The 26509-nt window shown below is 58.6% G+C and overlaps 1 protein-coding gene across 4 annotated transcripts in view; it reads left to right on the top strand.

The window, feature by feature from the left end:
* Positions 1-26509, top strand: part of CCDC88C (coiled-coil domain containing 88C) — a 117766-nt gene that overhangs the window by 43555 nt on the left and 47702 nt on the right. For all 4 annotated transcript variants that reach the window (XR_011385075.1, XM_051826127.2, XM_051826129.2 and 1 more), the window contains exons 4-10: positions 6099-6168; positions 19394-19452; positions 20739-20822; positions 22179-22319; positions 22929-23113; positions 23644-23725; positions 24285-24443. Coding sequence is in view for 3 of the 4 variants with exons in the window: in XM_051826127.2 (XP_051682087.2) it covers positions 6099-6168; positions 19394-19452; positions 20739-20822; positions 22179-22319; positions 22929-23113; positions 23644-23725; positions 24285-24443 (780 nt within the window). In the remaining variant the exon portion in view is untranslated. The remainder of the gene's footprint in view (positions 1-6098; positions 6169-19393; positions 19453-20738; positions 20823-22178; positions 22320-22928; positions 23114-23643; positions 23726-24284; positions 24444-26509) is intronic.

Here is a 26509-nt window from a genome sequence, read left to right as displayed (position 1 = left end):
GCTTCTGCCCTGGGCCTCTTCTGCCACCGTTGTGCCTGTGCAGCCCTGGGGGCCCTGGCCGGGTGGGGGCTGCTGGTGAGGCCCCTGCTTGGCCTTGGCTGGGACCCGGGAGCCTCTGTCTTCAAGGAGCCCCTGCCCTTCCCCCAGGGCCTCCCACCCACATGCCCAGGCCCCTGGGGTCCCTCTGGCTGGCCCCTGCTCCTCCTAGGAGGCAGAGGCTTTGTGTCCTGGGTTCTTTCTGAGGATTGGGGGTGTCTAGAAAATGCTAATCCTTTTCATTTTGGATTCACACAAATGCCTCAGAAGAGATTCCCTGGTGTGTTTTTTTTTATTTTTTTATTTTTTTTTTTAGTGAGTCTGTTAGGTGCACGGCTCAGTGCCTGGTAAGTGGGGACCTGTGACTGTATGTTCTCTGTGTGGGAGGCACTCTGCAAGGGTTACGTGATTTAAGTTAGGTGACATAACCATGTAACAGATCCTTACAAGCATGGGAAAAACTGCTTGTCCTCACCACTTCAATAAAGAAAATTGTCATTTTGGTGTATTTCTTTTGCATTTTCTCTTTTAAACAAATATTTATTTACATACTTAAGTTTAAAGAAATATATATTAGAGCTGTGCTGGCTCATTGTCCAAATGCCCACAGCGGGACTGGGCTCCGTGCTGAAGCCAGGAGCTGGGAACCCCATCCGGTCTCCCATGTGGGCGTCAGGGACGCAGGCTCTTGAGCCATCGCTGCTGTCTCCCAGGGTCCGCATTAGCAGGAAGCTGGAGTCGGGCGCTGGAGCTGGGAATGATCCCAGGCCCCTGGGGTGGGATGTGGGCGTCCTGAGCACTAGGGCAGACCAGCAGGTGTGCGTCCGCTCAGCCTGCTCTCGGTTCTGGTCCTGGGTGACCTCTGACTGCCCGTGCTGCACCCCGAGGCCGGCCACCCTGCTGCACCCCGAGGCCTTTGCCCCCTGGGAGTCCTGGGGCAGCAGCGTGCTCCACCTGGTCACACCGACCCAGTCACAGCTGCTGGGGTGACAGACGTGCCAGGAGCCTCTCCACGTGATGAGACCCTAGGTTTGGGGGTGTCCTACGGGCTCTCAGTGCCTTTTCTGCGCCTGCAGGATCCAGACACGCCCTCCTCTGACCTGGTTTTTCCCTTTGTTTTTTCTTGGAGCTGTGGCTTAAGAATTCTTTGGGTTCATTGGGGTGCCGTTAGCGGGAGTTTGCCTGGTGCGGCTCTGAGAGCAAACCCGCGGGGAGTGGGGAGGAGAGGGAAGGGGCTGCGAACCCACCTGGATGCTCCTGCCCCGCCACCACCATGTGCTGGGGGCTGGCGGTGGGAGGGCTACACCCCAGGTCTGACTGCGCTGCCCGCCAGGCCACTGGGCTTGGTGACAAGAGGGAGCTGGGTGGAGTCTGGTCCCTCCTGCCCGGGAAGCACAGGGCCACAGGAGGGGGCGGGGAAGGGGCGGGAGAAGAGGTGGGGGCAGGGGAGGGGAGGGGACGGAGTGGGGGAGGGGTGCGGGGAGGGAGGGGTGTTGGGCTTCAGGAGGAGGGCCTAAGGACTGAGCGGCAGGAGGGGCGGGGGTTGGGAAGGGGGGGGTGGGGCCAGGGCAAGGGGCCGGGCAGCGGGTCTGAGGGCTGCTCTCCAGCCCCACACGTCCCCCTCTTCCTGCGGGTGTGACCAGGTTTCACCAGCAGACCAGCCTCCGCTGTGGCTGCACACTGGCTTTCTGTCCCCGCTGCCAGGCGGAGGGTCCCCTCGTCAGCAGCCTCCTCACGTCCCCGCCGGACTGAGGGCCTGGCCTGTCGCCCCGGGGACGGCCGCCGCCGTGGGAGCTCCGAGCCTTTGCTGGGCTTTCCTTGGGGCGGGCAGAGGCGTGTGGGAGGTCGCGGGCACCCAGGAGCCACATGTGGCTGCCCAGGCCCGAGATGCGGCTGGTGAGGCTGAGGAAGTGAACTTACCAGCTTAATTCATTTGGATTTAAAAACCGACTTTCCGTTCACTTATGCGAAAACATTTAGGTGTGTTTGGAACAAGCCAGGAATGGGAATCTGTGTTTTTCAACTGTAAATTTCATGAATTCTGAGTCTAGACCAAGTATTTTCAGTGAGAATTTAGCATCCAAATTGAGATGTGCTGTACATGTAAAAAGCACATGGATCTGAAAGACATGGGATGGAAAGAGAGTGTAGAATAGCTCAGTAATACTATTCCATTGATTTTCTGTTGAAGGGATTCTATTTTGCGTATGTTGCCTTAAGGTGTATTAATAGAATTCATTCACCTGTTGTATTTAACGTTGTTTGAGAAGCAGAGGGAGGGTGAGCGCCTCCTTCAATGCGCTTAGTCTTTAAATGCAGACCGACCCTGGGTGCTGGGAGCTCAGTCCCCGTCTGCCCTGTGGGTCACAGGAGCCCACTTCCCTGAGCCATCCCTGCTGCCACCTGGGTGTGCGTCAGCGGGAAGTTGGCGCTGCCGCGTGGGGCCCCGGTGTCGTCACCACTGGGCCAGACACCTGCCGTGTTTTTTTTTTTTTAAGTCAGCGGCTGGGAAATTTGAAATTCATGTGTCTGGAGTTGTGTTACTCTGCAGCACTGGCCTCCTGCCGCTTTTGCTGCAAGTGTGAGTGATGGCCCCTAGGGGACTCAGTTCACGGGCTGGAGGGTTTCTGGCTGAACTACTAGGGCTTAAGAGACACCTCTGGTGTTTTTAGAGGAATGGACTTTTAAAAAGTGTTTTATTTAAACATTTATTTATTTGAAAGGCAGTAGATGGGGGGCTGGTATTTTCCATCCACTGTTTCACTCCCCAAATGACCACAACAGCCGGGGCTGGGTCAGGCGGAAGCCAGGAGCCTGGGACTCCACCTGGGTGGCAGGGGCCTAAGGACTTGGGCCACCATCTGCTGCCTCCCAGGCGCATTAGCTGGGGCTGGACTGGCGCTGTAGTGAGGGGTGCCTGCATCTCAGGCAGCCACTTAACCTGTTGCACCTAACCGGGCCCGACATGTCATTTTTAGTTGCTCAAATGACATATATTTGTTGTGGGAAACTTAGAAAGTACTGATTAGACAAAATTAAACATCCTGTTTTGGAAGGAGGCTACGTAGGTTTTCTAGCAATATTTCCACTATTATGCTTCGATTAGCGTTCGCGTGAAAACACCACTTGGCGGGTTTGCCAAGGCTTTCATGTTCGTTTCAAAGGCGTAAAGCAGAAGAGGTGGAATCCCGTACCCAGCCCATTCTCCATGAGGAGGGGTCCCGAGCCCCAGACCCCAGGCAGCCCCCAGGAAGGGGCTGGAGGCGGGCGGACGCAGTGGCCTTAGTTCTCTCCAGGTTGGTCTGAGTGCTGGAATTCAGGGTTGAGCTGGGAGGGGGCTGTGTAGGACCCTCTTCTGACTGCGCGAGTGAGCCAGAAGGTGGGTTTCCCAGGCGTGCGTCTCGTCCCTGGGGGCCCAGGCGGGCCATGGGGAGCTCGTGCAGCCCTGAGACGGCTTCACGGCGCCGCCGTCCCAGACCTGCAGGAGCACCGATGCCGTTGCCATTGCACGGCTCACACTTGGGCGCTGGTGTTTCCCGAGACGTGTCTGGGGACCGTCAGCCCTTGCTGACGCGGTGACGTGTGTGACGGGACACCAGGTGGAGGGGGCCGGCATGCTGGGAGCGGGGTCCATCCCGTGGCTGAGCATCGGCCCTGTGGACAGGAGCCACGGTGGGATGGTAACGGGAAGTAGCGTCACCCTGGTTTTCTTTGGAGCCTGCACATGAGGGCCGCTGCTCTAACCTCGTGACTGGGCCCTGGGGCGTCCGCTGGATGTGTGACCACCCCCCTTTCTTCTCAGGGCCAGCAGGCAGCCTGCGGTGTACAGAGACGCCACACATTGCACAGAGAAAGGGAGAGGGAAAGAGACGTCTTCTGTCTGCTGGTTCACTCCCCAAATGGCCGGAACAGCCAGGGCTGGGCCAGGCCCAATCCAGGAGCCTGGAATCTGATCCGGGTCTCCCATGTGGGTGGCAGAGTCTCAGCTACTTGAGCTGTCACCCAGGGTGATGCGTTAGCCGGAGCTGGATCAGAAGCAGAGCGGCGGCTTGAACCCAGGCTCTCTGTTGAGGGACACAGACATCCCCGTGGCCAGCTTAACTGCTATACCAAGCACCTGTCTCTTCTTTGAAATGTTTATTTGGAGAGAGAGAGATTGATCTTCTGTCTGTTGCTGCACTCCCAAAATACCTACCAAGCCAGGGCTGGGACTGAAACTGAAACCAGCATCCCAGAACTCAGTCCAGGTCTGCCGGGTGGGTGGCGGGGCCCCAAGTACTTGAGCCCTCACCTGCCTCCCAGTGTGTGCATCAGCAGGAAGCTGGGTCAGAGCAGAGGGGCAGCCCAGCCGCAGCACTCTGGTATGGGATGTAGGTGTCCCAAGTGGGGTATTAACCCCTGTGTCAAAGACCCACCCCAGGAGCCGGTGCTGTGGCGCAGTGGGTTAAAGCCCTGGCCTGTAGCATCAGCATCCCATATGGGTGCTGGTTCGAGTCCTGGCTGCTCTGCTTCTGATCCAGCTCCCTGTTCATGTGCCTGGGAAAGCAGTGGAGGATGACCCAAGTCCTTGGGCCCCTGCACCCATGTGGGAGACCCGGAAGAAGCTCCTGGCTGCTGACCGGACCAGCTGTAGCTATGGTGGCCATTTGTGAGAGGACCAGAGGATGGAAGATCTCTCCTGTGCTCTATAAATGCTGCCTTTCAAATAAATGAATCTTTGAAAACCTAAAATAAAATAAAATAATGAAAAGAAAAGCTTTCTTGGTGAAGGATTTCTGTAGGGGTCGCTTTTAGAATAGGAAGACTAAGGGGCTGGCACTGTGGCGCAGTAGGTTAATCCTCCGCCTGCGGTGCCAGTATCCCATATGGGCGCTGGTTCTAGTCCTGGCTGCTTCTCTTCTGATCCAGCTCTCTGCTATGACCCGGGAAAGCAGTGGAAGACGGCCCAAGTGCTTGGGCCCCTGCACCTGTGTGGGAGACCGGGAAGAAGCTCCTGGCTCCTGGCTTCGGGTTGGCTGGGCTCCGGCCGTTGCAGCCATTTGGGGAGTGAACCAGCGGATGGAAGACCTTTCTCTCTCTGTGTCTTCCTCTCACTGTCGGTAACTCTACCTCTCAAATAAATAAATAAAATATTTTTTTTTTTTTTTTGACAGGCAGAGTTAGATAGTGAGAGAGACAGAGAGAAAGGTCTTCCTTCCATTGGTTCACTCCCCAAATGGCCACTATGGCTGGCACTCGCCGATCCGAAGCCAGGAGCCAGGTGCTTCCTCTGGGTCTCCCATGGGGTGCAGGGCCCAAGAACGTGGGCCATCCTCCACTGTACTCCCGGGCCACAGCAGAGAGCTGGACTGGAAGAGGAGCAATTGGGACAGAATCTGTTGCCCCAACCAGGACTAGAACCTGGTGTGCCGGCGCCGCAGGCAGAGGATTAGCCTAGTGAGCCGCGGCGCCGGCCCAAATAAAATCTCTTAAAAAAGGAAGAGGAAGACTGGGGTGCTCTGAGAAGTGCCCTGGGAGGTGGAGGCCGCAGGGCCCCAGGGGCGTGCATGGGGCCGGTGTGGGGCTCCCTGCAGAGGCCTCGGCCTGAGGGCCAGCGGGCAGCACGTTGGCCGGCCGGGGTCCTGCCTTGCTGAAGCAGCTCTGAGGGGCTCCTCCCCTGGGAAGCCTGTGCAAGTGAGAAAATTCTCCTCTTGTACCGGTGCCTGCTTAGTGCCTGCATCCTGAACCAGGCTGTGAGGCCTGGTGGCCTCCCTGCCACCTCGAGTCTCCCCTTTTGTAGTCGCACGAGCCACACGATGGAAATAATTGTGGTCATCTCGAGGGAAGAAAGTGCCGTGGCCCCGTGGTGTCTCCTTCTGCAGGGCCTGTTTTCCTTGATAATGATCGACGGCACATCAGTTAGCTGTTGACTCATCACATCTATTTGTATCTTACTGCGCCTTCCCAGCTACCGTTTAATGAGTGCACACGCACCCAGTGACCTCATTAGCTGTAATTTACTTAATCATTCTTTATTTCTGTTTCCTGCTGTTAACGGTGTCTTTTCCCCTTTGTTTCCGTAGGAAGTGCTCCAGCAGCTGATCGTAATGAATTTGCCCAATGTTCTGATGATTGGCAAAGACCCACTGTCTGGTGAGTGAATGCTGCCTCCCCCCCAGCCCCTTATGGTGTCTGGGCACTGCTGTCGGCTCAATGCAGCTGTTGGCCGTGGCGCTGTGGGTGCCGGCTTGGAGCCAGTGCAGTGAAAAACACGTGATCTCTTTGAGGTTTTTAGGGTGTGGGTTTATAACCCAGGGGCGTCAGGCCGAGAGCACATTGCCTCCTAACCCCTCAGACGGGTGTGCAGAGACAGGTGTGGCCACTGCATCCTGCCGGCTGGGAGGGGGGCCTGGGTTTAGGGGTCTGAGCGTACAGTGGCTTCCGAGTCGGCACCATGATGGAGCATGATGCCTTAGAGTCTTCCCGGGACCCTCCGACGCTCTGCCGGAGCTCTGTGCCGGAGCTCGCCAGGGTGCGTGCCCATCGCTGTCTTACCCGCGTCTCCTGGCTGGGCTCGGAGCTCCAGCATCTTCCACAGAGCCAGGGCTGAGTTCACACCTGCCAGGTAACCCCTGGCGAGAGAAGCAGGGTGATGGATTCCCCTCCCTTCCGTGCGTGTTCCTGCACCTGTGGCTCGTGGACCGAAGCTCACAGCCCCAGGGCAGACTTGCTCGCTGGCGGCGATGTCCCCCGTGCTACTGGAGACCTTGTTACTGACCAGGGGCCCCAACCGGCGATGTGTCCACCCCTTCTCTGTGTGACCTAAAGACAGAAGATTGCCTTGGCCCCTCTGCTTGCTCCGCGGTTCTCAGAGGCCTCCAAGGCTGCCTGGTGGCCCGGCGGCAGCGAGCGCCTGCCCTGCCTCCACCTCTGGGCTTCCTGGCTTTATTTCACAGCCCCTCGGAGCAAGGCAGAGGACACCAAATGCACCCACCCCAGCCACAGCCGCAGCCCCGGGCCGGGGGACAGTGGGGACCCAGGTGTGGTCTGTAGGAACTTCAGGGAAGACACCTTCCTGAGTTGTCTGGGGGTGGAGGAGGCCGTGTCAAGGGGAGGAGCTGGGAGATGCCTGGGGAGTTGGCGTTGGGGCACAGGTCTGGGGCCGCGGGGGAGCGGGAGCCAGGGACCCTGGTGGGCCCGTGAAGGAAAATGTGCTTCCAGGATGTGCTGTGTCGTGCCGTGCCGTGCCAAGGTGGAGCTGCTGGTGGGGAGCCTGCGCTGTGAGCCAGGCTCCTCGGTCACGTGGGCGTCAGGTGTGAGCCAGGCTGGGCTGTGGGTGACCGCCCATATCCAGCCTTCCTGGGTACAGAAGTGGCAGCTGCCGTGGCTCACCCTGACAGCAGCTCCTCCCAGCTCCCACCCCCGCTGGCCACCCTGGCACCTGGGTAGCGTGTCCCCCTTCTCTGCCGCCCGGAAGCCTGCCCTCCCAGTGCCCGCGGCAGAGGCAGCGAGAGGGTCTGCAGGGAGCAAGGTCCCACTCGGGTCTGGCACTGAACAGAAGTAGTGGGACAGGCGGGTACTGGGGTTTTTAAAACAGTGTTACCGTGGTGGGATTTGTGTACTGTACACGTCACCCATTTTTTAAAAAGATTTATTTGTGGCTGGCACAGTGGCGTGGTGGGTAAAGCCGCCTCCTGTGGTGCTGGCATCCCATGTGGGCGCCAGTTCAAGACCTGGCTGCTTCACTATGGATCCAGCTCTCTGTGGCCTGGCAGAGCAGTAGAGGATGGCCCAAGTCCTTGGGCCCCTGCACCCACGTGGGAGACCTGGAGGAAGCTCCTGGCTCCTGGCTTCAGATCTGCACAGCTCTGGCCGTTGTGGCCATATGGGGAGTGAACCAGCGGATGGAAGACCTCTCTCTCTCTCTGCTTCTCTTCTCTCTGTGTAACTGTGACTTTCAGATTCACAGAAAGGCAGAGGCATAGAAAGAGAGAGAAAGGTCTTCAGTCCGCTGGTTCACTCTCCAGATGGCCCCAACGACTGGAGCTGCACCTATCTGAAGCCAGGAGCTGGAGTTTCTTCCAGGTCTCCCATGTGGGTGCAGGGGCCCAAGGACTTGGGCCATCCTCTACTGCTCTCCCAGGCCACAGAGAGCTGGATCGGAAGTGGAACATCCGGGACTCAAACTGGTGCCCAAATGGGATGCTGGCACTGCAGGCAGCGACTTTACCCACTATGCCACAGCACCAGCCCCTAATTCACTCATTAAAATACATATTATATAAAATATTTTATAACATATTAATATTATTATATTAATATAGTAATATTATAGTTTATAAAATATATTTTATATGAATATATATTTTTGAAGTGAGGGAGGAAGGTGTCTTCTGTCCACTGGGTCAGTCCCCAAATGGTCATAGTGGCCAGGGCTGCTCCAGGCCAAAGCCAGGAGCCTGAAGCTCCATGCAGGTCTCCCACATGGGTCGCAGGACCGCAGTGCTCAGTACTCGGTCTGTCTTCTCTGCTTTCCCGATCACATGAGTGGGGAGCTGGATCAGAAGTGGAGTAGTCGGGACTCAAACCAGTGCTCCAGTAAGGATCCGGTGTCACAGGTGGCAGCTTAGTTTGCTGTGCCACAGTGCTGGCCCCATCACTTATTTTTAAGATTTATTTATTTATTTGAAAGAGTTACACAGAGAGATGAGAGGCAGAGAAAGGTCTTCATTTGCTGGTTCATTCTCCCAATTGGCCGCAATGGCCGGAAGTGCAAATCCAAAGCCAGGAGCCAGGAGCTTCTTCCAGGTCTCCCATGCAGGTGCAGGGGCCCACGGACTTGGGCATCTTCCACTGCTGTCCCAGGCCACAGCAGAGAGCTGTTTATTATCATCTACTTGAAAGAGAGAGAAACAATCCTCCATCTGCTGGTTCACTTCCCCAGATGATTGCAGCAGCTGTGGCTGGGAGCTCCATCTGGGTCTCCCCGTGGGGCAGGGACCCAGGCACTTGCGCCTTCCAGGATGCATTGGTGGGAGACTGGATTGGAAGCAGACTAGCCAGGGTGAGACCCAGCTCTCAGGAAGGGGACGTGGGTGTCCCAGATGGCGACTTAACTCGCTGTGCACAGTGCCTGCCCCCAGTCCGCTCATTTTAAGTGTACAATTCAGTGGTTTTTTCCCATAAAGGTTCAGAGTTGTGCCACTCTGATTTAGTGTTTTAGAACATTATAGGGAGTGGGGCCGTAGCTGTGATGCAGCGGGCTAACGCCCTGGCCTGAAGCACCGGCATCCCATATGGGCGCAGGTTCAAGGCCTGGCTGCTCCACTTCCAATCCAGCTCTCTGCTATGGCCTGGGAAAGCAGTAGAAGATGGCCCAAGTGCTTGGGTCCCTGCACCCACATGGGAGACCGGGAGGGGAGGAAGCTCCTGGCTCCTGGCTTCAGATCGGCACAGCTCCGGCCGTTGTGGCCAATTGGGGAGTGAACCATCAGATGGAAGACTCCCCCTCCCCCCGCTTTCTCTCTCTCTCTCTCTCTCTGTCTCTGTCTCTCTTCTCTCTGTGTAACTCTGACTTTCAGATAAATAAATAAACCTAAAGAAATAAGAACATTATGGGGAATCAACCCAGGTCTCCCATGGGGATGGCAGGGGCCCAGTGACTTGAGCCGGCACCTGCTGTCTCACAGCACGTATGTGAGCAGGAAGCTGGAATTGGGAGCAGAGCTGGGACTGGACCCCAGGCACTGCCATATCATCTACTACTGCGGGCATCCCGACTGGCATCTTAACCACAAGGCCAAATGCCTGGGGAAGCCGATCCTAAGCTGTTGACAGGTGAATTGGATGGTGCGGGACCAGCGTGAGCTGTCATCAGTCAGCACTGATCACAGAGGCTGTGGCTCCGCTCGCAGGGGAAGTTGGGTGAGACAGCGAGCAGTGGGAGAGTTAGGACCAGCCCGGTGCTGCCCATCACAGCGCCTCGGGGGTGCCCAGCAGGGCTGATGGACAGCAGCCCCTGCCTCCCGTGCACGGATGGCTGGGTTTGACAGGGCCTCCTGGGGGCTGGGAGAGCAGAGGAGGATGGCGGGCGACATCAGGCACAAGAAGAGCCATGGCGGGTGCCAGACCCTGGGAGGGTATTTATGGAGTAGCATTTTCAGTTTTCAGTTCTAAAAATAGATGTGCAAAGCCTTCTGTGTTTCTTTTTCAGCCAAGTTTTTTTTTTTTTTTTTTTTTTTTTTGCGTGGTTGCCTGGGGCTGGGGTTGTGCTTTTTGACTGCAGCCCCAGCTCCCCAGGGTGGACACTGACCGGTGCCCAGCAGTTAAGGATGCCCAGAACGTCCTCCAGGGGTCTGGGTGTCTTCACTCCAGCCCTGTGCTCTCTCTCTTTTGGTGGCCTCAAAGGGGCCTCTAGGGACCAGCGTTGTGGTGTACCAAGTTAAGCCCCTGCCTGCAATGCCAGCATCCCATATGGGCACTGGTTCAAGTCCCAGCTACTCCACTTCCAGTCCAGCTCCCTGCTAAGGTACCTGGGGAAGCAGCAGAGGATGCCCAAGTACTTGGGCCCTGTACCCACGTGAGAGTCCTGGAGGAAGCTTCTGGCTGCTAGCTTTGGCCTGGCCCTTGTGTCTCTTTGGAGAAATGAACCAGTGGATGGAATCAATCCCTCCCTCTCCCCTTCCCACTCTCCCTCCCCTTCTCCCCTTCCCCTCCCTTTCTCCCCTCCCCATCTCCCTTTTCCCCCTCTCATGTGTCCTTCTCTCTTTCTGTAAGTCTGCTTTTCAAATAAATAAATCTTAGGAGAAAAAAGAGCTTCATCATCATTATAATAAAAGGGGCCTCCAGCAGAGAGTGTGAGTGCCGGGGAGTGCTGTGGGCTAAACTCAGCTAAACTCAGGGCACTCTTCTGGCTGGGGTGAGGAAGCTGCTGAGGCCAACTCCTGACAGGTGCCCTGCATCCTTCCGTGTCCCGGCCCAAGGCTCACAGGAGCTCATCCCAGGCCCAGGGGCTGGGACCAGGGTCTCCGGAGATGCACAGGCTGCCTGTGCTCGGGAAGCCCCAGTCTGCACTGGGAGACAGGGAGTCCCTTTCTGGGTGACAGTCTTAGGGCTGCGTATGGTGGTTTCAGGTTTTTGTGGGTAACTGGAGGCCGGCTGCCGTCACTCTCAGGATGCTGGGGGATCGGGTCAGGGGTGTGGCTGGCTGGATACTGTGGACGGAGAGACCCTGGGACCAGGGGGCTGTGGCCAGTGTGTGCTCAGCAGGCCCTGAGCCTGTGCTGTCCCGTCTGGGTGTGTGGCTGGGCGCCTGCTGGAGTGCACGTCCAAGTGAGGGAAGACAGAGCCCCTCATGTTGGCTGTCGCAGGGTGCGAGGCTCTTCAAGAGGCTGCTTCACACACAGCACAGAGGGGCAGGCCCAGGAGGCTCCCTGGAGGAGGCAGTGTGTGGACAGGGCCTTGAATTCTCAAAGGGCCAGGTGTCTTGGGGGCAGGTGCTGGGAGGAGTGGAGACCCCCGAGCAGCCACAAGCTCGGGGTGGGAGCAGGTTGGCTGTGACCACTACTGTGCAGGCTTCAGGGACTAGGTGGAAATGGGACTCCCGGGGGTCCCCAGAACTCCAGGGTCGACCCTTGGTCTTTACCCGCTGGCCAGATAAGGGCACACAGTGGTGTGCCCAGGGCCAGGAGGGGGCCAGGAGGAGGGCCTGGCTTGTCCTCCGCGGTGCCCCAGGGCCCTGCTGGCATGCGTGCTGGGTCCAGGGTCCAGGGTCCAGGGTCTGCGGTTTGTTTGGGGCTGAGAGCGAGTCTTGCGTTCTTTCTGCCTCCCTTGCTTGCTTGTGATTCTCATTTCCCGTAGATACTGTGTTGCTTGTGCATTTGCCAAAACCTGAGGTCCTTTGGTTGAGGAGGGAAGATGTGGGTTTGGCCATCTGCTGGGGAGGCTTCCCCAGCCAGAGCAGCAGGCAGACGGTGCCCTGTGTTCAGCTGAGGACCCAGCTGCCCGGCACTCAGAGAAAGGCGGCGTTTCGATGCTTTTCGTATTTCCTGTTTGGCCCTGGAGAGCAGGCCCGGGAAAGCACCTTTCAGAGGCCTGCCTGCCCGGTGGGTGGTGCTGCCTGCTGGGGTCCGGTTGCCCTGGGCACTCTCCCAGGCCTGCCTGGATACCGCTTTGTTAGGGAGCTCCCTGGCGATGGCCGTGCCCAGAGAGCGCCCTCCGGCTGCGGTGACCACACCATGGCTTCCAGCGGGACTGCTCTCTGCGGCCGTCCAAGGAGGAGGTGCAGGGAAGACGTATTGTTTGTCCGAGGTCATTGCGCTCCCCGTGATATTTGGGCTTGTGGTGTTCTGCCTGGTGGTCCGGAGGGATTGTCCCCTGCCCTGTGTGCCCCCCGCCTTGCCCTCGCTCCAGGCAAGCTCTGGGAGTCTGGCTCAAGTCTTGTGGGCGGTGCTACTGCTCTCTCCCTCATCCTCTGGCCTAGGGAGTGGACTCGCTCTGCACTTCCGTGGCCCCGGGGGGCGGGGAGTCCCTTTCTGGGTGGCAGTCTTAGGGCTGCGTATGGTGGTTTCAGGTTTTTGTGGGTAACTGGAGGCCGGCTGCTGTCACTCTCGGGATGCTGGGGGATTGAGTCAGGGGTGTGGCTGGCTGGATACTGTGGACGGAGAGACCCTGGGACCAGGGGGCTGTGGCCAGCGTGTGCTCAGCCCGCCCTGGGCCTGGGCCTGGGCCGTCCCATGTGGGCGTGTGGCTGGGCGCCCTCTGGAGCGCACATCTGAGAAGTGTTGAATGACAGGATGAGCAAGTGGGGTGCCTGCTGGGTTGGGTGTCAGGAGGAGGGGGGGGGTGTTTCTCAGGGGGTCGCCCCCTGTTACAGTCCACGTTTCAGAGGACGGTGTACATCCGTGGTGGAGTTAGACGTGTGTCTCCCACGTCTGCCCTTACGACGTGCGCGACGTCAGGTGTTTCCTTCTGTTTGGGGAGCCGGTTGCCCTGAGGGTCTGTAGCGGTTTATGGAGCGGATATCAGCATCGCGTTCCTGCGGGGAGTTTCTGTGTGTTGGACTGCAGGAAGCAGGTGGCAGCATGAGTAAAGGCTAACAGTTAACTCGGCCCCGCGGGGTTCCCCTCGGGGTTCCCCTGCGCTCTGTGTGGCCGTGGGCCCATTCGGAGGGTGCCGGTCGCTTGTGACTCACTTGGGGTGGAAATCCACGTGGCTTCCCAGCGCACTCCTGTGTCTACTCTGAAAGCCGCAAGCCTGTGCCACGTGATAACCTCAGGCTCTCTGCCTCCTGCCCTCGCGCCTCCTGCCCGAGAACCTGGGAGAACCTGGGAGAACCTGGGAGACGGGCACTGCCCGGCCCACCCAGCACTCCCCGGCCGCCCTAGCGGCCTGTGCCTGTGGCCGTGCTCTGGGCTCCTGGCGCGGCATGGCGTCCTGGATGGGCTTGCTCTTGGCCTGCTTCACTGCGTCACCGAGCCGGCAGGGACCCGGGAGAGAGTCTCCCTGGGCTCTTTTGCAGCTGTGCACGGCCCTGCTACTGGTGGATTTGTGAAAATAGCAATTCTTCCTGCTACCGAAATCCTGAAAGGAACCAGGCATCAGCTTCCCATGAGAAGCGCGGGGTTGTATGCTGCTTTCCTTTTTGAAAGGCTTTGTAGGTATCTCGGGCTGGAAATCAAGGGGTGCATTTGTTATAAGAAATATTTTTGTTCACTTAGCTCTGCTTGGTATGAATGAGGGCAGAAGTGAATTCCTTAGTAACCTGTTGAAACCAAGGAGTTGAAGTTTTATTTATTTGTATTTATTTGGAAGGCAGGGCAACAGAGGGGGACAGAGAGATTGTCTCTGTGCTGGTTCACTCCCCACATGCCCAAAACAGCCGGGGCTGGGCCAGGCTGAAGCCGGGAGCCTGGAGCTCCATCCAGGTCTCCCTCCTGCCGAGGTAGCGGGGGCCCGAGTGTTTGAGCCCTGATCTGGTGCCTGCCAGGGTGTGTGTTAGCAGGCAGCTGGGCTGGGCACAGGTCCGGGACTCGAGCCCAGGCGCTCTGAAAGGGAAGGCGAGCAGTTCAAGCGGGATCTTTTTATTTTTTTTTTTAAAGATATATTTGTTTTATTTTTATTTTATTTTATTTAATGAACATAAATTTCCAAAGTACAGCTTATGGATGACAATAGCTCCCCCCCACCATAACTTCCCTCCCACCCACAACACTCTCCTCTCCTACTCCCTCTCCTCTTCCATTCACATCAAAATTAATTTTCAATTATCTTTATATACAGAAGATCAATTTAGCATATATTAAGTAAAGATTTCAACAGTTTGCACCCACACAGAAACACAAAGTGTAAAATACTGTTTGAGTACTAGTTATAGCTTAATTAAACACCTAAGAGTAATTGTGTATTAAATACTAAAAGGGTAAAGTATTAAGTTCTTTTTTTCTTTTTCTTTGTTTGTTATATAGTTTTTTTTAATTTGCTAAATGTGAATTTACAAAGTGCAACTTTTGTATTGTTGTGGCTCCCCCCCCAACCTCCCTCCCTCCTGTGGCCCTCCCCTCTCCCACTCCCTCTCCCATCTCACCCTTCATCGAGTTTCATTTTCAATTACCTTCATACACAGAAGATCAACTTAGTATACACTAAGCAAGGATTTCAACAGGCTGCACTCACACAACCGCACAAGGTATAGGGTATTGTTCGACTAGTAGTGTTGTTTTTGAGTTTCATAGTAAAACACATTAAGGACAGAGATCCTACGTGGGGAGCCTGTACCCAGTGACTCCCGTTGTTGATTTAACAATTGGCACTCTTATTTATGATGTCAGCAATCACCCGAGACTCTTGCTATGAGCTGTCTAGTCTGTGGAAGCCCCTTGAGTTCACCGACTCTGAACTTGTTTAGTCAAGGCCGTATCACAGTGGAGGTTCCTTCCTCCCTTCAGAGAAAGGCGCCTCTCTCCTTGATGGCCTGATCCTTCTGCTGGGGTCTTGTTCACCAGGATCTTTCATTTAGATTTTTTTTGCCACCGTGTCATGGCTTTCCATGCCTGTGAGACTCTCATGGACCTTTTAGCCAGATCCGAATGTCCCAAGGGTTGATTCTGAGGCAGGAGTGCTGCCATTCTATGAGTCTGCTGTGTGTCCTGTTTCCCCCGCAGGATCATTCTCTCCCTTTTAATTCTATCCTTCATTATTTGCTTACACTGGTCTTATTTGTGAAATCTCATCGACACATACCCTATCTTTTTGATCGGTTGTGTATTTATACTTATCACTTTACCAAGTGCGCTGGTATTGGTACCTGCCTCCTTGGTAAGATTGAATTGAAATCCCTGGCACATTTCTAGTTCCACCATTGGAGGTAAGTCCGAGTGAGCGTGTGCCAACCTATATATAAAGATAGATTTGTTTGAGTCAGAGTTACACAGAGAAGGAGAGGCAGAGAGGTCTTCCATCTGCTAGTTCACTCCCCAATGCGCCGCAACAGCCAGAGCTGTGCCAATCCGAAGCCAGGAGCTTCCTCCAGGTCTCCCACACAGGCCATCCTCCACTGCTTTCCCAGGCCATAGCAGAGAGCTGGATGGGAAGTGGAGCAGCCGGGACTCGAACCGTCACCCATATGGGATGCTGGCACTGCAGGCAGTGGCTTTACCCTCTAGGCCACAGCGCCAGCCCCTCAAGCATGATCTTAACCACTGAGACACTCGCCCATCCAAAGAGTTTAATAGTTTTTCATGAAAATTTTTCTAAACCCAATTCTCTGCCTTTTCCCTCTGTAAGGAAAGTTCATAAGCAGGGTGCCATTCTTTCTAACGGCGTCCTGGGTTTCCTTCCTCCCGGGGTCTGATGGACGTGTGGGTGAGTGAGCGGGTGAGATGGCTATGTGCAGGCAGGTGACAGGGGAGCCTCAGGGAGTGGCTGCAGGCCTGTGTGTGTGTGCATGTCTGTGCGCATGTGTGTATGTGTGTGTGTGCATGTGTGTGCATGCGTGTGTGCAGTTTCCGGTTGCTTCCTTGCTGCCAGAGTCCCAGCATGCCTTTAGGCCTCCCCAGCACTTGAGCCCTCATTCATTCACTCATTCATTCCTTCTTTTGTTCAGTTTACACTGACAGCAGTTGTGTGTCCTCCTGGAGGACTGTGGTGCGTGTCAGCCAGGGTGCGGGGGTGAGCCGCCATTGCCGCATTGTCGCTTCCCTGTGACCGGGCCATCAGCCGTCCTGCCTCCCGGCTGGGGTGAACCGTGCTGCCCGACACCGTCACCCTGAGTACGAGCACCACTGCTCCTAGCCACCTGTGACGCCAGTCTCCCCTCCTTGTTCCCAGCTGCGGTTCGCTGATTGAGTCTGCCGCGGGCCGGGGCAGCGATCCCCGGCGTTGGCGGATGTGTGGCCAAGCGGGAGAGTTCGCTCCTCCGGGGCCCTGGCTTTGCAGAGAGCACACGTGGACTTTCCTGGCTCGAGTCCCCCGCGGCTGCTGGGAGCGGCCCCTCACGGTGCCTCCTTCCTGGTCTCTGCTCCTTGGTGGTTCTGCCGCAGGGAGCTGGGCTGTGGGCCGGGGTCTCCTGTAGGACGGCGAGCCGGGAAGGGTCGCCACCTTTAGCGCCCACCCGAGAGCACGTGACAGGCAGCTGCCGAGGATCACTGAGGCTTCTCAGACAGACGGGGGGAGGGGGTGACGTCCACAGAGAAGGGAGCCTGGTGCTGCTCTGGGGCCTCCGGCATGGCGCCGAATCAAAGGCCTCAGGCGCAGACAGAAAATCGTTAGGACTTGGGGAGTTTTGCCGTCTGTGATACGGATTTCAACCCTGTTAGCAAAGAGAAGGATTTGACTACGGTAGGCTGCACCACAGCTCTGCATCTGATTCCCAAGGGGTCCAGCCCAGCGGCCCCCCACCCCTCACCCACCTTCAGCCTCAGGGTTGGGGGGGCTGCATTTCTTCATTCTGAGACCCAGCAGTGGTGCCCCTGTCTCAGGAGGAGCCGTGTTTAACCGTGTTGCCTGGGTGCCGCATGAACCCCGGGACCTGTGAGGAGCTGCAGCCCGGGCGCCTGGGGCAGGATGTGGGTTTCTCTCCAGCAGCCTTTGGTTGCTGCTTTGGGCCATTCTGGCCCAGTGTTGGTGTTGGCTGGGTCGCTCCAGGTTAACGACACTGTTCCTGGTGTGTCCCTTCTTCCCCGGGTACAACAGGCAGAAAACCGTAGGATTTGTCTTCCCTGGAAGAGAACCCTGGCCTAGATGTGGGAGCAGGTGTGGAGACAGAGGGTGGGTTGTCCAGGTCCTGGTGCTCCCGGGTGACCGTGCCAGTCTGCAGCCAGGGTTCTTGGCTCCGTGTAAGGGAAGGCGACAGAGACAGATGAAGACGAGTTCGTCCCAGTTGTAACCAAGGACAGCGGTCACCACTGGTGGGGAAGGCCCCTGGCCCTTCCGATGGGAGTGAGGGCAAGTGCTGTGTGGTGGGAGGGAGGCGGGGTTAGTACGATTCCACAGGGTGGAGGGCTCGGCCCGCCTGCAGGGTGGCAAGGTGAGAAGTCCCAAAGGTGAGTGAACCCCAAGGGGGTAGCTGAGAAGTGCATCAGGAGCCAGTCCCGACATGTTCCCCAAAGCATCGTTGGGACCGAAATATCAAAAATAACAGGGTGTCTGGAAGGGAGGTGGTTGACTGCATTAGGGGCTTTTGTACCGAGTACATTTGCAACCATCAAAATGATATGCAGGGGCCGGCGTTGTGTGCAGTGGGTAAAGCCAGGGCCTGCGACGCCAGCATCCCACATGGGCACCCGTTTACCACCCAGCCGCTCCACTTCCCGTCCAGCTCCCTGCTAATGGCCTGGGAAAAACAGTGGAGGATGGTGCAAGTGTTTGGGCTCCTGTTACCCGCTTGGGAGACCTGAAAGAGGCTCCTGGCTCCTGGCTCCTGCTTGGCCCAGCCCTGGCCGTTGTGGGCATCTGGGGAGTGAACCAGCAGATGGACGACCTGTCTGTATCTCTCCTGAGTCTCTCTGTAATTCTGCCTTTCAAATAAATAAATTGATATTAAAAAATATGTGGCTCGCTCTGTGGCGTAGCGAGTAAAACCACCACCTGCAGTGCTGGCATCCCACGTGGGCGCCAGTTCAGGTCCCTGCTGCTCCACTTCCAGTCCTGCTCTCTGCTATGGCCTGGAAGGCAGCAGAAGATGGCCCAAATCCTTGGGCCCTGCAGCCACATGGGAGACCTGGCAGAAGCTCCTGGCTTCAGATCAGCCCAGCTCCGGCCGTTGCGGCCATTTGGGGAGGGAGCCAGTGGGTGGAAGACCTCTCTCTCTCTCTCTCTCTCTCTCTCTCTCTCTCTCTGTCTGTCTCTCTGTCTCTCTCTGCTTCTGCCTCTCTGTAACTGCCTTTCAAATAAATTTTTAAAAAATCTTTAAAAAGTGCAGACGTCATCTGAAATTTGCTTTACAATGTTCCAGCCAAACAATGAAAATGAAAAATAAAGAGGAGGGGAGAGGGAGATGGGATGAAATGTGTCTAGTGTTGTGGTGACATGGAGCTGAGTGGGGGGGGCCGCCGCAGGGTCGTGGAGCTGAGTGGGGGGGGGGTTCCTGGGGGGATCCTTACCTGGGGTCGTGGAGCAAAGTTTGGGGGCCACCCCGGGGTCATGGAACTGAGTGTGGGGGCCACTTTGGGGTTGTGGAGCTGAGTGTGTGTGTGGGGGGTCCCTCCCTGGGGTGGGGTCGTGGAGCTGAGCGTGGGGGGCCGCCACAGGGTCGTGGAGCTGAGTGGGGAGGGTTCCTGGGGGTTCCCTCCCTGGGGTCATGGAGCTAAGTTTGGGGGCCACCTCGGGGTCATGGAGCTGAGTAGGGGGGCCTCCTGGGGTTGTGGAGCTGAGTGTGGGAGGGGGGTTCCTCCCTGGGCTTGTGTAGCTAAGTTTGGGGGCCCCCCCGGGGTCATGGAGCTGAGTGTGGGGGCCACCGTGGGGTTGTGGAGCTGAGTGTGAGGGGTCCCTCCCTGGGGTGGGGTCGTGGAGCTGAGCGTGCTGGGTCCCTCCCACCATGGTCCCTTGTGCATCTGAGATTTTGTGTAACCAAAGGGTGAAGCTGTGTACAGCTGACGGATCTGTCCTTTGCTTGCACGCACATTAGGAGATGCTGCTGTCCAGGTCTGCCGGTTGTCACTGGGAGATCTGCACCATGCGTCACACTGGTAGAAAGCCTCAAAGACTAACGTGCAGAATTGTCAAACCTGTCCAAGCAGGACGCAGCAGGGTGCACCTCTCAGTGGCCATCCTTGCCCCTTTGGCTGCCCTCACCCCCTCACCCCCACGTAGCAAACGCGTCGGGCTCGGGAGGGTCTGGGAAGGGTTGAGCTCCATGCGATGTGTTGCTCTCTTGCCCCAGGGAAGAGCATGGAGGAGATTAAGAAGGTCCTGCTGCTGGTGCTGGGCTGTGCCGTCCAGGTAGGGATGCGGGGACTGGGGGGTTGCTGGGTTCCCGGGAGGGCGGGCCCCCATCTCCGGTGTCAGCCGTCTCTAGTACCAGGGCACAGTGGCGGGAGGCCAGGCCGGGATCCCTCGGGCACGGAGGGCCAGGAGCCGGAAACCGCAGCGTGTAGACGAAGTCTTCCTGGAACGCGGCCACACGCGTCCCCTCCTGGATGGCGCTGGCGGTTTCGCCCTGTGGTGGCAGAGTCGAGTACAGTTATGTGTCACTCAGCTGCAGGGTTCTGAGAAATGCCTTAGGTGGTTTCGTGCCAGCATCACAGAGGCCACGTGACACAGACGGACACAGCCGGGTTGCCGGGCGGCTCTGTCCCTCGGGGCCGGGGTCCGATAAGTGGTGCGACATCCGCTGAAGCGTCCTCATTCAGTGCCTGGCTGCGCGAGGGGACTTCACAGAGTTTGTGGAAAATGGAATTAAAAGACAGGGGCCGGTGTTGTGGTGCAGCGGGTTTAAGCCCCTGTTCATGACACGGCATCCCATATCGGAGGGCCGGAGTGCTGGTTCAAGTCTGGTCCAGCTCCCCGCTAATGCACCTGGGAAAGCAGTGGAAGATGGCCCAAGTCTTTGGGACCCTGCCACCCACGTGGGAGACCCGGATGGCGCCCCAGGCTCCTAGCTTTGGCCTGCCCCAGCTTTGACCATTTGGAGAGAGGACTAGTCAAGATCTCTCTGTGTCACGCTGCCTTTCAAATAAATGTTCTTTAAAAATAAATTATTATTAAAAAGTCAGTTATATTTTGGTGCAGAAACCGTTTGAAGTCCATGCATAGTTGGGACACAGTACACATTTTCCGTGAACTTTTTGAAAACCCTGTGTGTATACAATTTTAAATTTTTTTTCTGTACCAAAATACATTTATCTTCTAATTCCATTTCTCCACACGGTCTGAGGTCCCCTTGTGTTTGCCACCAAGCCTGGTCATTCACAGGTGGCGCTGGCCAGCTCCCTGCCCGGTGCAAGGCTTCTGGGTTCTGGCTGAGATCTCGCCTTGTTGAAAACACAGAGCCCTGTGTCTCACCGCCGTTTGCAGCTCTGGGAGCGGGCGTTAGGATGGGCCTCTCCCAAACAGGCTCCCAGGTGCCCTGGGTGGTCTTAGCAACGGCCAGAGACAGGGACCTCAGTGTGAGTGGGACTGGCGGCAAGACCGGGCGCTCCGAGGCCAGGGTGGGCGGCTGGCTTCTTAGCTGGGCGTGTGGCCGGGGCGGGCCGGGACTGCACTGCTGACATGTGTGCCCTCCACAGTGTGAGCGGAAGGAAGAGTTCATTGAACGCATTAAGCAGCTGGACATTGAGACGCAAGCCGGCATCGTGGCGCACATCCAGGAGGTGGGTGGGGGCCCAGCCAGCAGGAGGCCGAGTGTCCCCCTGGGGGGGCGACATTGGTTTACAGAATGTACCAGCAACCCATGGCTGGGCTGATTGTAGGCATCGGGCACCGCAGACAAATGGCTTTTGTTTGGAAAGGTACCCATCAGCAAGCTAAAATGAAATGGGAGTAGAAATAAAAATTAAAAAAAAAAAAAAAACCCGCACATCACCTCCATCAAGTCATCCTTTGCCTCCTCTTCTCGCCTTATATGGACTCCGACTATTTTTAAGAGCTGTCAAGTGGTTTAGGCTCAGAATTTGATTTACAGGCTCTGCAAATGTATTCTGGCAAATGTCACTTTGCTCCAAGCACTTGATCTAGACAGAGCGAGGTCCGCGGGGAGCAAGCCTCCATCCCAGGGATGCTGGAACCGGCAGGGCTCAGAAGAGGGGCTGTCCCGGGAGACCCAGGCCACGTGCAGGGGGGTTGGGTGGGGGCTGCACCGAGGGTCCCTGTCTGGAGGGGAGTGAGCTACCCTGACCGCCTCCGGTCTTTGCCGGTCTTTGAGGCAGAGGTGGAGTCTAGGAGACGTCCACCCGATGTTCTCCGTCCTCCATCCGGCAAGTGTCCCGCGTGTTAATGATCCTGGGGTGAGGTGTCTGCTAGTTCCAGCCTGCAGGCTCACGGGGCAGATGAGGTGAATGGGTGGGAAAGACCCGAGCGGTAGGTAGGGCTGGTGTGTGGTTGGCCGGGAACACAGAGCCCCAGTGTGGCGCGTCAATACCAGGGCTGCGGCCGGGGGCAGAGAGTTCTGAGTCAGGACTTGAAGCAGGGGCAGGCGTGGCCTGTGGCGAGTAGTGGGTGCGGCCAGACCACACCAGGGCCGGGCCAGTCTTTCCGTTGATGGTCTCAGCCATCACTGACCATCTGCTAGCCTCAGAGCCTGCAGCCTTGGCATCCCCTCGGGTGTCGAGCGGGTTCAGAGCGTGGAGAGGTAGGGGTTTGGGAACTGAGGGGCCGTGTGGGCAGAGCTCTGGCTTTCCCGCTGTTTCCTGCACGTGTGGGATTTTGAGAGCCCTCCTCTTCCTCCGTGCGCTCCTTGGGACAATTCCCGAGCTTTGCTGGTGTGTGTCGCCGGGCTTGTGGCCCTGGCTGCTTTGGTTTTGTTTCCTGCTTATGAGCCCTAGGCACTGGAATGTGTCCCTTCCAGAAACCAGAGGATGGGTATTTTTTTTTTTTTAAAGGAGACATTGGTGGCTCTCTGAGCCTGATTTGGTGGCCACGACGTCTGTCAGGGAGGGACATGGTTGCAGGGAGGCAGCACCCGTCTCCACCTGCCGGCCACTCCAGCGCCATGCCGTGTGTGCCCGCAGGTGACCCACAACCAGGAGAATGTGTTTGACCTGCAGTGGCTGGAGCTGCCGGACGTGGCCCCAGAGGAGCTGGAGGCCCTGTCCAGGAGCATGGTGTTCCATCTGCGGCGGCTCATCGACCAGCGGGACGAGTGCACCGAGGTGCGGGCCCCTCCTCCCTCCCACCCCACCCCCCCCGCCCCGTCGCCGCTGGCCACCTCCCCGCACCGCTGGTCAGGTTCTGGGGGACGTGCCAGCTCTCCCTGCTTGCAGCCCCTGCAGGGACAGTGGCCCATGGGAGGTTGGATGCAAGCTTAGGGTCCCCCCTCTGCCCACACAGCCTGTTTGGTCCCCAGTGTGTCACCTCCCTGACAATTCTCCTCCCCCGTTCCCACCTCCCCCCAGTCTCTCAGTCCCAGCTGGAATGTCCTCTTCTCTCTTGCTGGCCTGTGTTGGAGACACAGAGAGACAGACAGAGCTCTCATCAGCTGGGTCCCTCCCAGGTGTTCACAGTTGGCTGGGGCTGGCCAGGCCAAAGGTGGGAGCCGGGAGCTCGGTGGGTGGCAGCGACCAAACTGCTTGAGCCATCGCCTGCTACCTCCCAGGGCCCATGTTTGCAGGAAGCTGGACTCTGGAGCTGGGCCACGACTCAGACCCACTCCGATATGGGGCGTGGGTGTTCCAGCCTCTAAGCCTCTTTCTCAGTGCCCTGTGCACTGGGCGCTGCCAGGCCCGGGAGTGCACTGCTGAACCTGCCCTGTGCCCCTGCAGCTGATCGTGGACCTGACCCAGGAGCGGGACTACCTGCAGGCGCAGCACCCGCCCAGCCCCGCCAAGTCCTCCAGCGTGGACTCCACGCCCAGCCCCACCAGCAGCCTGTCCAGCGAGGAGAAGCAGCACCTGGCCGTGGAGCTGGCTGACACCAAGGCCCGTCTGCGGCGCGTCCGACAGGACCTGTGAGTCCCCCGCTCCTCCGTGGCGTGTCGCAAACACGTGTCTGGTATGGTTGGCTTACACAGGCGGTGCTCAGGCAGCAGACCCTGACTGGGCCCTGTCGACTCGGGGCGGCTCAGAGCTTGCTGTGTGACCGTGGGCTGGTCCCCTCCCTGCCAGTCCATACTTCACAAGCCGTGTCTGGAAGTAGCCTGCTGTCCACACACAGGCCCAGCTTGGGGGTGGAATGAGCCCTGATGGTGTTCTGGCTGGGGGGAGCCTGGCCCCCGTTTCCTGCAGCTGGCACTGCTGTCCCTTGGCTGTCATCCATGCAGCTGGGGTCTCCGTACCTGTCAGAAACACAGGTGATGGGTGGTGGTCGTTTGCAGTGTTGAAAATGTCCGGGTTTCGAGTCAGGAGTTTTTGCAGACCCCTCGCGCCCCCAGGAGCCCAGGTCCCCGGCTTCGTTGCCAGGGTCCGGGGAGGTGGAAGCCCGCTCCAGGGCCAGCCGAGGAGGACCCTCCCCGCATTCCTGCTTCTCGCCGCCCCCCAGGGAGGACAAGACGGAGCAGCTTGTGGACACCAGACACGAGGTGGACCAGCTGGTGCTGGAGCTGCAGAAGACCAAGCAGGAGGTGGGCGGCAGGCCTGTCCCGCTGTCCACGGGGTGGGCGGGGGCCCCGTGTCCCTGTGCCCAGGAGGTGGGCGGGGGCCCCGTGTCCCTGTGCCCAGGGGGTGGGCGGCAGGCATGTGTCCCTGTGCCCAGGGGGTGGGCGGCAGGCCCGTATCCCTGTGTCCAGGGGGCAGGCAGCAGGCCCGTATCCCTGTACCCGGGGGGTGGGCGGCAGACATGTGTCCCGGTGTCCAGGGGGCGGGTAGCAGGCCTGTGTCCCTGTGTCCAGAGGGTGGACAGTGGGCCCGTGTCCAGGGGCCGGGGTCAGGCCTGCAAGGTTAGGAGTGCAGCACCGAGCACGTGCAGCAGAACCACGTGGGAGCCAGTTGTCCTGATAATGTCCTGGGATGACTGTGTTTTTGGCAGTGGCCTGTGGGGACCCTGCGTGGTCACATGCACAGGGAGCCCCGGCACCACTAGGAACGGGCTTCTCCTGGAGACCATGCTTAGGGACTTGTCCCCCTCCCCAGAATCCCCAGGACGCCCCGAGCTAAGGTCCGCTGCCTTTCCACCCCTCCCAGAACACCCAGCTGGCCGCGGACGCCCGGTCTGCCCGCGCCTACCGGGACGAGCTGGACTCGCTGCGGGAGAAGGCGAGCCGCGTGGAGAGGCTGGAGATGGAGCTACTGCGCTGCAGGGAGAAGCTGCACGACGTGGACTTCTACAAGGCCCGCATGGAGGTCGGTGGCCAGGCGGGCCCCGCACCTGCTGCTGGACGCGGCCCCGGGGGAGACGCGGTGGCCAGGCGGGCCCCGCACCTGCTGCTGGACGCGGCCCCGGGGCGGCTTCTGCGGGGAGACAGGGTGGCCAGGCGGGCCCCGCACCTGCTGCTGGACGCGGCCCCCGGGGCGGCTTCTGCGGGGAGACGCGGTGGCCAGGCGGGCTGCCACACCTGCTGCTGGACGCGGCCCTGGGGGAGACGCGGTGGCCAGGCGGCCCCTGCACCTGCTGCTGGACGTGGCCCTGGGGGAGACACGGTGGCCAGGCGGGCCCCGCACCTGCTGCTGGACGCTGCCCCCGGGGCGGCTTCTGCAGGGAGACGCGGTGGCCAGGTGGCCCCTGCACCTGCTGCTGGACGCGGCCCCCGGGGCGGCTTCTGCAGGGAGACGCGGTGGCCAGGTGGCCCCTGCACCTGCTGCTGGATGCGGCCCCCGGGGCGGCTTCTGTGGGGAGACGGGGTGGCCAGGCGGGCCCTGCACCTGCTGCTGGACGCAGCCCCCGGGGCGGCTTCTGCGGGGAGACTTGTGAGGGTTGGGAGTCTCAGTGCGAGGAGCAGCAGCGGGGCTGCGTGGGGGCAGTGCTCCCCTCCAGGGTTGGTGGTTCTCTCATGTCCTGCTCCAGTGAGGACCTGGCTACGCACCTGGTTTGGGGGGTTTTGGTTTTTTTTTAAAGAGTAGCACACGATCATTTTTTATTTTTTCCAGTTTATTTTTCTATATTTGAAAAGCGGAGCAACAGAGTGAGAGAGAGAACGAGTGAGCGAGAGGGAGATGTCTCCCATTTTTTTTCCCCAGTTGCCTGCAACAGCTGGTGCTAGGCCAGGCCAAAGCCAGGAGCCAAGGGCTCGTTCTGGGTCTCCCATGTGGGCGGCAGGGACACAGGGTTGAGCCGTCACCTGCTGCCTCCCAGCGTGCATGTTCACAGGATGCTGGAGTCGGGCACAGAGCTGGGAGCCAAACCCAGGCCCTCCTATGAAGGTGGCAGGTGGCCCAGGTGGCCTCCTAACAGCTGTCCCTTCTTTGTTCAGACTCGGCGGTTTCTCTGGCTAATTTTCTGGGATTCAGCTTCCTCGTCTGTGGAATGGGAGGGTAGTTCTGCAGCCGTGAGGTCCCTTGGTGAGCCTGCGGCCATGCAAGCTGTGCCAGGGTCTTTATTTATTAACGGGGTGGAGGTTATGCATGAGTGCCGGTGAGGGGTCAAGACTCAACTGCATCCAGCCCCGGGGGATCACTGATGCTTGACCTTTGGCCCCTGTGGCCCTTGGGACCGCTTGTCTGAGGATGTAGCAGTTTGGCCCTGGTGCCCGTGCCGGGGTCCGGAAGGGTTCTGTTTCCCTGTGTGAGCTCCTTCCACTTGGACGACAGGTGCTGGGCAGAGCCAGATGTGAGCGCAGAGGGGTCTGACCTCCAGGAATAATCCCATCATCCATCATAGAGCCCTGCTGGCCAGGGCTCCCCGGGGTGGACCCTGGTGTGGGGACTCCATGTGGCCCTTGTCTCCCGCTGTCAGATCCCCGTGTGTGCCGGCAGCCCTGTCGGGGTTGGGGCAGCCAAAGCCCCTCTCGCTGTGCCCTGGAGCCCCTGGGCTTGGCCAAGGCTGGTTGGGGGAGGCTGGGGCCAGGCGCCTGCTTGTTCCTCAGCCTCCCCTTGAAGCATCCCCTGAGGACCACGGGGACACTTGGTGGCCCCGCTGAGAAGGGGGGCCCTGGAGGCTGTGCAGAGACAGGGCAGGGAGGAGAGGCCCTGGCTCTGCTCATTCCAAGGGTCGTAAATCCTGGCACAGAGGGTTCAGACTTGTGCCTGTCCTGGCGGGGCCTTGTGGCATCCTGGAAATGCCACGGGCGGGAGGACCAGGGATGTCACACACAGCCTTCCTGAGCGGCTTCTCCCGTGCCCTGGGGACCTTATGCAGCCCGAGGACAGGGTCAGGAGTGGAGTGTGACACCTCTGCTCCCTGGAGCTGGGTTTCGGGATCCAGCCTGTGCGTGGGTTCCCGGCCTTCCAGCCTGGACCGAGTGTCCTGGCTC

This window comes from Oryctolagus cuniculus, chromosome 20, assembly GCF_964237555.1.
Source record: "Oryctolagus cuniculus chromosome 20, mOryCun1.1, whole genome shotgun sequence".
Classification (NCBI taxonomy): Eukaryota; Metazoa; Chordata; class Mammalia; order Lagomorpha; family Leporidae; genus Oryctolagus; species Oryctolagus cuniculus.
The sequence above is the reverse complement of the archived record's forward strand: the minus strand, read 5'-3'. Positions and strand labels throughout refer to the sequence as shown.